General features: G+C 55.1%; 1 protein-coding gene across 1 annotated transcript; it reads left to right on the top strand.

Annotated features, from left to right (window-relative positions):
• The first annotated feature begins 5,769 nt into the window (after positions 1 to 5,769).
• FAM110D (family with sequence similarity 110 member D) lies at positions 5,770 to 9,395 on the top strand. The gene is made up of 2 exons (XM_034958812.3): positions 5,770 to 5,881; positions 7,963 to 9,395. Exon 2 carries the CDS (start codon positions 8,040 to 8,042, stop codon positions 8,853 to 8,855), a length of 816 nt encoding a protein of 271 aa, XP_034814703.1. The 5' UTR covers positions 5,770 to 5,881; positions 7,963 to 8,039; the 3' UTR covers positions 8,856 to 9,395.
• The last annotated feature ends 924 nt before the right edge of the window (positions 9,396 to 10,319 follow it).

Raw genomic sequence — 10,319 nt, 5'->3', positions numbered from 1 at the left:
TATAGGAGAGGTTGTCTAATTAGGCATTACTGTCAGTAGAATACAAATTATGTGAGACTTGATTATAGCAACACAATTATTAATTTTGCTGAAATCAAGGCAAGAAAAATAAATTTTACAGGATAAAGATATAATTTATACCTTATATGCTCTTTGTTTTCTTACTCATCCAGCATTACTGGCCCTTTAACAGAACACCCATATGTGTTCAATACTAATTAAATTCAGTCACCTTTGACATCTTGCCAACTCTCTCTGTTTCAAAAAATTTAAAAATAGTTGGTGTTTTTTTCTTTGAGTTAGGGTCTTGCTCTGTCACCCAGGCTAGAGCGCAGTGGCACAATCATAGCTCGCTGAAGGCTTGATCTACCGGGCTCAGGTGATCCTCCCATTTCAGCTTCCCAAGTAGCTGGGACTACAGGTGTGCACACCACCATGCCTGGCTAATATCTTTTATTATGATTTGTAGAGATGGGTCTCCCTGTGTTGCCAGGCTGGTCTCAAACTTCTGGGCTCAAGGGATCCTCCCTCCTCCACCTCCCAAACGGCTGTGATTACAAGTGTGAGCCACCGCACCTGGCCATATTTTTTTAACATTGCCATTATGAAGATATATATTGTCAAGGTAGGAGGATGATAGATTTCTTGCCAACTCATTCCATGAGAAACCCTGTTTCTTTTCCATGTGTTCCCCTATTTTACTTAGTCTAGGTGAGATGTTTTTTGTTCCTTGTACCCAATCTAAAGGAACTGTGATGAAGACATGTAAGTGGAAGGTGAGATGGTGGAGATGGAGAGGTGGTGGCTGAGGTGGAGATGACGAGAATGGCAGTTGGGACTGTCTTCATGCCCATCCTTGCCTCAGTCCAGAAGACAGAGCAAGCAAGGCAGGGAGGCCAGCAGGCAGTGAGAATAGATTTGCTCTAGCCCTGCCTGAGCCACATAGGGGCGGACAGCTCTCCCTCGAGGTTAAAGCCCCAGCTCTACCATCTGCAAGCTGTGTGACTGTGGATGAGTTATTCTACCTCTCTCTGCCTCTGTTTCCTCATCTATAAAAGTGAGCTAGTAATAACACCCACCATTTCACATAGGATTTTGTAAGAAGTCAGTGGGGCACTGAGTGTGAAGCACTTGGCATAGTGCCTAGCATATAGGGAACAGCAAATGTAGTTGGTTTTGTTATTCTGACACTATGCTGGAGACTCCGTGAGAGCAGAAATCTTATCTTATTCACTTTGTTCACTAGCAACACATAATTACTCAGGAAAAAAAAAATGCTTAGGCTGGGCTCGGTGGCTTATGCCTTTAATCCCAGCACTTTGGAAGGCCAAGGTGGGAGGATCACTTGAGGCCAGGAGTTTGAGACCAGCCTGGCCAACATAGCAAAACCCCATCTCTACAAAAAAAATACAATAATTAGCTGTGTGTGATGTTGCACACCTGTGGTCCCAGCTACTTCAGAGTCTAAGGCAAGAGGATCACTCAAGCCTGGGAGGTCGATGCTGCAGTGAGCCGTGATCACACTACTGCACTCCAGCTTGGGCAAATGAGCAAGACTCCGCCTCAGAAAAAAAAAAAATTAAAGAAAAAAGAAAAAAATTTAATGGCATCTTCCTTCCCATTCTCCCCCTGCCCCCTCCTCCGTGAGTCATGGGCGGTGGGTGTGGGGCCTGGCTCTGCCCAGAGGCCACACCCCTCAGAGGGAGCGCAGGCACTGGGGCCAGGCTATTGTTGTGGCTGAGATTCTTTCCGAAACGGAAAGCCCTGAATTAGAGGACGGCTGCTCTAATCTCTGTGGGGGGCTTCTCCTGTGGCCTTGGGGCCTGGCAGATGCGCCTACCCTCTCCCCAACTCTTGTTTCAAGAAACCCCAGTCCCCTCCCTGAGCCCTTCCCTTCCCTGAGCTCCCATCTTTTCTCTAAGTCCCCTCGAGCCCCTTCTCTCAGTCTGAGCCTACCCATCTATTCACAAACCCCATCCCTTCTCTGCACCCCATCTTCTCTCTTATGCCCTCCCACCTTCTCTCCCGCTCCTCCCTCTCTCACTCTCCGCGACCCTTCCCTGGCCTCTTGCCCTCACTGAGACCTGGCGCCTGCAGTGCTCTCGGCCCAACACTCTCTCTGTCTCCCCTAAACCCAGTCAAAAATCCCTTCCCAGTAGGGCTCAGATACCCCTCCTCTTTGAAGCTTCCCACCCCACCCCGGGCAGAAGAGGTCACCATCCCCACTGCTGTGTTCATCTTGGTTGCAGTAGCACTGGTCTCTCACCAGTCGTGGTGAAGCTTCCTGCCTCTGCCACCATCTGAGAGCAAAACCACGTTAGATCCATCTGCGGACCCCATGGCACAGTGCAGGTGTTCTCGGTGATTTGCTGCCGGCAGCTGTGAGCAAGACTGGGATTAGGAAAAGAGATGCGGGCCAGAAGTGCAGCAAGGAGTTGGTAAAGGGCGAAAGCTGAAGTCAGATTCATCTAACTTGCACCTTGCAGATTGCAGGCCCCACATTCCAGAGCACCTTGCGGTTGCAGGCTCCACTTCCTGCATCTCCAAGCCACACAGGAGCTGGGTCTCACCATTCCCGCCTGACACAGAAGGAAACTCAGAGAGGTTAAGTTCTTGCTCAAGCCCACACAGCCAGCGAGAGGTAGACTAGGGCTGGAATCAAAGGTAGGGCTGAGGTGTGGGGGCTGTAGCCAGCTAGTGAAGGGGGTGACACACGTTTCCTCCGTGACAATGTGGGCATGGGATGTGAGACTGGATCTGAAGGCCTCCCTGACCTGGCTGGTTATTCCCGACACTGACCAGAGCTGCTCCCCCATCCTCCCACCACCCTCTCCTGGAAGGAGACGTTCTGACTCAGGCCCATTCCCGATCTCCATCCCCAAGGTGATCTGGGAATGAGGTCGGACGTAGGAAGGAAACCCCCCAAGACTCGCTTCCCCCTTGCTTGAGGTCCTGGCTCTAGGGCCGGAAAGAGCCACTTTAAGGTAGTCCCAGGGGACCTACAACCAGAAACAGGGACGGTCCGGTTCATGGCGAGGGTGGCTGGGAGCCGAGGCCAGATAGATGCAGCCCACCTCATCTTCTCATCCGCCCCCACCTCCCCTCTCATCTGCTGACTTTTTCAGGGCCCCCTTACCCAGAAAGCCGATCCAATTTGACCTCTCCTCCCTGACCCTGCGCTGCCCACAGGGTGGAAGGTCTGTGCCTGTCTCCCAGGATTCTGTCCATTGGCATCAGGGTAGGGGTCTGTTGCCCTCACACTGACAGCTCCTGAGAGCAAGGCTGCTTAGCCCTCCCCCAGCCCCCACCAGAGATCCCTAAGGGCAGAGCTGTGCCACTTCTGTCTCACTGGGGGCTCCCAGAGCTGGGGCTGTCTCCCCTCCCTGACAAAACCCTCCCGAGCAGAGGTGGGGGCACTTCCAACTGAGGGCTTTGGCGTGGAGGACTGAGTCACCCTTGTCAGACCAGAGCTGCCCCAGGGTGTCACCTGCGTTGCACCCTGAGTCCCCTCTTTCTGTAGTCCAGCATCTGTCCTCGATCCCTAGAAGGGAGCTGTGAAGGGGCCCCTACCGGTCCTACCACCCAACCTGGATGCTCCTTTAAGACCAAAGGGATGGGGGTTGCAGAGTCAGACACAACAGCCCCATCCTCCCCCCAGGCGGCGGGCCAGGTTTCCTGCCATTGACAGCATCCCAGCTGGCCCTGCCCACCTCCCATGCTTAACCCCTTCCTGACCAGATCTCAGAGCCAAGCTGGCACCCTCAGCCTTCACCTAGAAAGTTAGGAGAATGAAAGTGACTTTTTTTGTTTTTCTTTTTTGCAGCTTTGTCACCCAGGCTGGAGTGCAGTGGTGTGATCTTGGCTCACTGCAACCTCTGCCTCCTGGGTTCAAGTGATTCTCCTGCCCCAGCCTCCCTAGTAGCTGAGATTACAGGAGCGCGCCACCACGCCCAGCTAATTTTTGTATCTTTAGTAGAGACAGGGTTTCTCCGTGTTGGCCAGGCTGGTCTCCAGCTCCTGGCCTCAAGTGATCGGCCCACCTTCACCTCCCAAAGTGCTGGGATTACAGGTGTGAGCCACCTCGCCCGGCCCGAAAGTGCCATTTCATCGGGTTGTTTTGAGGATTAAATATGTTAATCTTTATGTGAGGTACTTAGAATAGCCCCTAACATATATTAATCTCTCAATAAAAGTTAGCTATTGGCCAGGAGAGGTGGCTCACACCTGTAATCCCAGCACTTTGGGAGGCCGAGGCGGGCAGATCGCAAGGTCAGAAGTTCAAGATCAGCCTGAGCAACATGGTAAAACCCTGTCTCTACTAAAAACACAAAATTAGCCAGGCACTTGCCTGTTATCCCAGCTACTCGGGAGGCTGAGGCAGGATAATCGCTTGAACCCAGGAGGTGGAGGTTGCAGTGAGCCAAGATCACGTCACTGCACTCCAGCCTGGGTGACAGAGTTTGGTGAGCTTGGATAAGTCTTTTCTCCTCTCTGAGCCTCAGTTTCTTCAGCCGTAAGTGTAAAAAATAATAAAACCTCCCCCAAAGATTGTCATGGGGATTATGACAAAGCAGCTAATGGCATTTTGAAAAGTGCTGTAGCAACAAAATATGGAACTATCACCAACAAAATCCCCCCTTTAGGTAATAAAAACCTTTTACCAGGAGATGGGCCTTGGGTTTTCAGACCCACTACTGACTTGACAGGCAGAGGGTGCAGTTCCAAACGTGGATTTGGAGCTGGGCTTTGGGCATCTCTCTCCCCCCTCAGCTCCTGTTTCCTTACTCATTAAGTGGGGGGTCATTCCTGCTGGACGCCTGTCTAGGGTCCTTGTTGGGGGGCGGTCAAAGGAGATCAGAGAGCACAGACGGGAATGTGCTTTGCAAACATGAAAGAGGGCTAGAAAGGAGGAGGAGGGACTTGGGGAAGGTGGCCAGCCAAGGGGGGAAAGGATCCTTTGGCCTGAGCACTGGTCTTAGTCTGGGCTGGAGAGTTTAGTTTGCCTGCTGGGGAGAGGGGAGGTGTCTCCTATGAGGTAGGGTTTCACCTTGAGACATAAGGTGTCAGAGAAGAAACTCTGATGGAAGAAGCTCTAAGAGGCTCCAAGTGTGGGCAGAGAAGGAAGCGGGCCAAAGGACCTGGGCTTGGCCCTGGAATCAGCCCCTCATCACTGTCTTCCCAGGCAATCCCATCTGCCATGAAAGGACCTTGGCAGAGGCAGCTCCAGTGAGCTCCAGGGTCACCTTCATGACAAGACTTGCCGCCACAGGCTCACCTGCACATCTATAGCACCAATGCCCCCACCCTTAGGCTGCAGATTCCTGGTCTCGCCCCCAGGGAAAGCAGGCTTGACACCACCCAGCACCCAGACCAAGACAGGTCTCAGCCTGCTACAGAGGGAAAAAAGCAAGTTGACTAGAACCCTGTTCTGCCTTCCCATTCAGACTGTCAGAGCATCTGCCACAGCCCAGGGAGGGGGCTGATCCCACATACGGAGCCCCCACCCCAGGCCTTTGGAGGAAGCCTGGGGGTCAGGAGGCCTTGTTTGGAGTCCTGGCTCTGCCCAAGCTCACAGTGCTTCCACAGGCAATCACCTAACCGGGCTGGGACTGTTTGACCATCTGTAAAATAAAAGGAGCTGGACTTGGTTCACAGGTCTCCACAGCGCAGGACTGTGATCAGGAAAGAGTTAACGGAGGCCAGGATCTGCCTTAGGAAGGCGAGGGTTAATTTGGGGGGCGGGGGGTGGAGGCTTTCTCTGCTTTTCCTGTGGAGAGTGAGGTTTGGCTGCCACCAAAGTTACTTCTAGTCCTTGCTGTCCACTCCTGCCCTCAGTCTGGACCTGCCCAAGGACCCCTGCAATTAGGCCTCCCATGCAGAGGTGAGTGTACCCTGAGCCCAGGGCTGGGGTAAGAAGGAACCCAGGGGCCTGAGGGCAGGGAGACTGGTGCCAAACTAGTGAGCCTAAAAGATGGCCCATGCCCAGAGCAGAAGCCTTGGGCAGAGTTGAGACCACAAGTTTCAGGACTGGGAGAAGGCAGGCAAAGGAATGGAGGGCCCGAGGCCGCCTGCCAGGCTTCTAGGGCGGGATGTCTGAGGTCCGGCCTCCAGGCTAGCCCAGAAGGCAGGGAAGAGGCTGTGGATGACAGACTATTTTGGTCCTTGTGATTAGGAACTTTTTATAGTCTCCCTGCTCAGGGCTAGGGAGAAGAGGAGAGGACAGAGGGCACCCATGGGGTCAGACAAGCAGTGCCTTCCTGGGACCTTGGAATCTGACCCACTGCCCAGGAGACTCCCTGGGAGACAGGGAGGGGGACACTGCCAGACTCTCCTTGGTTCCCAGGCCTCAACTACCCATGAGCAGACTGACTACACACTAGATGCTGGGTGCAGGGGTGGGCTGGACCTGGCAGGGTCTCTGCCCCAAGGCCTCTCACAGACTCCTTCCCCGCTTCCCTGGCTAATTCTGTTCCTTTGTTGTCCCCAGATCCAAGGTCCCTCAGCCTCCAGGACTCAGGGGGAGTAGGGGAAGATAGGGGTGGGGTCGGGTGTGCAGGGCCATGTGGGTGGCCCATTCTGTTACTGCCAAGAGAACTGTCAGCTCTTGATTTACAACCCCTCCTCGCTCCTTGCCCCAGCAGAAGGGAGGTGGAAAAGGGTCATGAGGTCTTAGGATAAAAAAGGGACAAGGACCCTGAGGGCAAATTTCTGGGAGTGGGAGCACAGGTTATTAGGAAGAATTAGTGGAAGGAACTTTTTAGTGAGGCAAGGGGCCCGTTTCTAATGGAAATTGCTTGGTTTTATAGCAGCAGGAGTACACGCAAAATATCAGTGAGTTCTTTTTTTTTTTTCTTTTTTTTTTTTTTTTGAGACGGAGTCTCACTCTGTTGCCCAGGCTGGAGTGCAGTGGTGAGCGATCTCAGCTCACTGCAACCTCCACCTCCCAGGTTCAAGCGATTCTCCTGCCTCAGCTTCCCAAGTAGCTGGGATTACAGGTGTGCGCCACCCCGCCTGGCTAATTTTTGTATTTTCAGTAGAGATGGGGTTTCGCCATGTTGGCCAGGCTGGTCTGGAACTCCTCACCTAAGGTGATTCACCCACCTCGGCCTCCCAAAGTGCTGGGATTACAGGCATGAGCCATCGCGCCCGGCCTCAGTGGGAAGTTCTGATAGGCAAGTGAGAGATCCAATCTAAACTGCAAGGCAAGAAACCTGGGTGACAAAGCAAGACTCCGTCTAAAGAAAAAAAAAAGAAACCTGGGTTCCAGTCCTGGCTCCTAACTCTCAATAGGACCTGAGCAAGCCCCCCTCCTCTCCAAGCCAGTTTCCTCTTCATGAAATGGAAATGCAAAGGTTAAACAAGGTGATGTTTACAGTTTGGCATTCTGCGATCCCCTTGGCAGGGGCAGAGTAGCTGGCAGTAGCTGATAGGGCCTGGGGACCACCTCCCTCTCCTGCCCCGATGGCCCTGCTGGGCCTGGGCAGGGCAGTTGGCTGCAATTACTGGAGGCTCCTACCCTGTGGTTATATCCCTGACCTTGGTGTTTGGGGGCGGGAAGGGTGGGCCCTGCTGGAGCCAGCCTGTGGCTGGGAGCCTTCTTGTCTTGGGCTCAAAGCTGCTGGGTTGGGAAGAGGTATTTTTTCCGGTTGAAGCCACTTTCAGGAATTGGGCCGGGACCAGCCCTGTTTCCTTTTCCAAGTGTCCTGCTTGCTAAGGCCTGCTTGCACGACCCTGTAGCCAGATTGGGGCACCTTCAAAGGGGAATATGTTTCTGAGTGGCCAGAGAGACCCCATTCAATATCTCTGAAGGACAGGGAATGGCCTGAGCCTCTGCTCCCTGGATGTGGCACCGGCTAACCTGGATGGGAGAGGGTGGCTGACTGATCCTATACTGAGGAATGCCGGCAGGAGAGGACCAGGGGCATTTCCTACCCTTCCCCTGACCTTCCTCTCTCCCTGCAGGTCTGTGAGAGCCCAAGCCAATTGCTCTAGGCCCCGTGGCTGGCTACTTATGGGGCACTGTCCTGACCAGCTCTAAGATGCTCCTGGCCCCTCCCTCCACCCCGTCCAGAGGACGGACTCCCAGCGCCGTGGAGAGGCTGGAAGCCGACAAAGCCAAGTATGTCAAGACGCACCAGGTGATAGCTAGGCGACAGGAGCCAGCCCTGCGTGGGAGTCCTGGGCCGCTCACGCCGCACCCCTGCAACGAGCTGGGGCCCCCTGCATCGCCCAGGACGCCCAGGCCGGTCCGCCGGGGAAGCGGCAGGCGGCTGCCGAGGCCTGATTCCCTCATCTTCTACCGCCAGAAGCGGGACTGCAAGGCTTCGGTGAACAAAGAGAACGCCAAGGGCCAGGGTCTGGTGCGGCGCCTCTTTCTGGGTGCCCCGCGGGACGCTGCCCCTAGCAGCCCGGCCTCCACAGAGCGACCTGCGGCTTCAGGGGGTTGGGCTGCGCCCCAGGATGCCCCGGAAGCGGCGGGAAAGCGGGCGCTGTGTCCCACGTGCTCGCTGCCCCTGTCGGAGAAGGAGCGCTTCTTCAACTACTGCGGCCTGGAGCGCGCGCTGGTGGAGGTGCTGGGCGCAGAGCGCTTCTCCCCGCAGAGCTGGGGTGCCGACGCCAGCCCGCAGGCCGGAACTTCGCCGCCGCCCGGCTCCGGGGACGCCAGCGACTGGACATCCAGCGACAGGGGCGTGGACAGCCCGGGCGGCGCGGGCGGCGGCGGCGGCTCGGAGGCAGCGGGCTCGGCGCGGGACGGGCGCCCCCCGGTGTCGGTGGTGGAGCGCAACGCGCGCGTCATCCAGTGGCTGTACGGCTGCCAGCGCGCCCGCGGACCGCCGCGCGAGTCCGAGGTGTGACCGCCGCGGCTCAGGAGCCGGCTTCCCTGGGAGTGCCAAGCGCGGGGCTGGCCCCGGGCACGGAAAAGGACACCCCTCTTCTGGCGCGCTGGGTGCCTTTGCGTAAGCCCTTCCTTCTGGAACTCAGTTTCGCGTCTGAACCTTGGGGAGGTGGAACAAGTTGCTGCCGAAGGCCCTTCCCTGCTCCCGCGGCGAAGGGGGAGGGAGAGGCCTCTTGGTCCCTGTGGAGACCCGGTCTGGGGAGTCACGATTGGGGTGGGAGATGAGCAAACCTGCTGAATAAAGTTAAAACGTTATTTAAATGGGGAGCTGAGGAAGGAGCAAACGGGTTTTCGCGGTTAAACCCGTGGGTTTTGGAATGTGTGTTCCCGGTTGTGTGATCCTGGGCAAGCACTTGACCTCCCTGGATGCAGCGGCACCCCTCGGTTATTAAGGAGGGAGGAGTAGGGGATAGAAGTATTTCAAAATAGTTGTAATGCTCATGGCAAAGTGCCCAGCATATAGAAAGTGCTCAATAAACGATAACTGCTGTGACTTCTACCGAATGAGTACTAACACTGTTGTGATCTCCACTGGCCTCCTGGTCGATCCAAACTAGAGCTGGGAGCTGGGAATAATGCGCTTTGGGAGCCCGAGGGGGCGTCTGCTCCAGAAATCTGGGCTCCACCTGATCCTAAAAGGCCCCATTCCCGGAGTTTTGCTGCCCCGGTTGTGGTCACTGGGTATGAAGGGCTGAGATCCAACCTTTCGGACACAAAAAGAAGGGAACCGGGCCGGGCGCGGTGGCTCAGGCCTGTAATCCCAGCACTTTGGGAGGCTGAGGAGGGTGGATCACGAGATCAGGAGTTCGAGACCAGCCTGGCCAACATGGGCTCTACTAAAAATACAAAAATTAGCTGAGCTTGGAGGCACGTGCCTGTAATCCCAGCTACTCGGGAGGCTGAGGCAGGAGAATTGCTTGAACCCCAGAGGCGGAGGTTGCAGTGAGCCGAGATCGAGCCATTGCACTCCAGCCTGGGCAACAGGGCCAGACTCCGTCTCAAAAAATGAAAATAAAAAAAGAAAAGAAGGAAACCTTTCCTGCCAGCCGGCAGGCTCCTGCCACTGCCTCCCTTTCCTGCAAGGACACACAAGGTCGCCTATTTTCATCACAGGTTCGCACCTCCAAGCCTTCATCCTTCATGCGCCTCCTTCCTTTGCCTGGGTTGCCGTTCCTTTTCTCTCTGCTCTTCCTTCTCGGAGATAACGTATATTCTCCTCCAGGAAGCCTTCCTGAATGCCCCCAGTCAGCCTCACCTGCTCTGAGCTCCCAAGTACAATCCTATTTTTGGGCCTCAATTTGTCACCTTTTGTGGGACCCGCTGGTAGTCTGGGTTCTCTAGTTAATCTTTGACCTTTTTCCTAGTACAGGGACGGCGCACATAGTAGGGCCACAGGCACAGTTTGTTGAATTAAATGATGCTG

Source organism: Pan paniscus, chromosome 1 (genome assembly GCF_029289425.2).
Source record: "Pan paniscus chromosome 1, NHGRI_mPanPan1-v2.0_pri, whole genome shotgun sequence".
Taxonomy (NCBI): domain Eukaryota; kingdom Metazoa; phylum Chordata; class Mammalia; order Primates; family Hominidae; genus Pan; species Pan paniscus.
The sequence above is the reverse complement of the archived record's forward strand: the minus strand, read 5'-3'. Positions and strand labels throughout refer to the sequence as shown.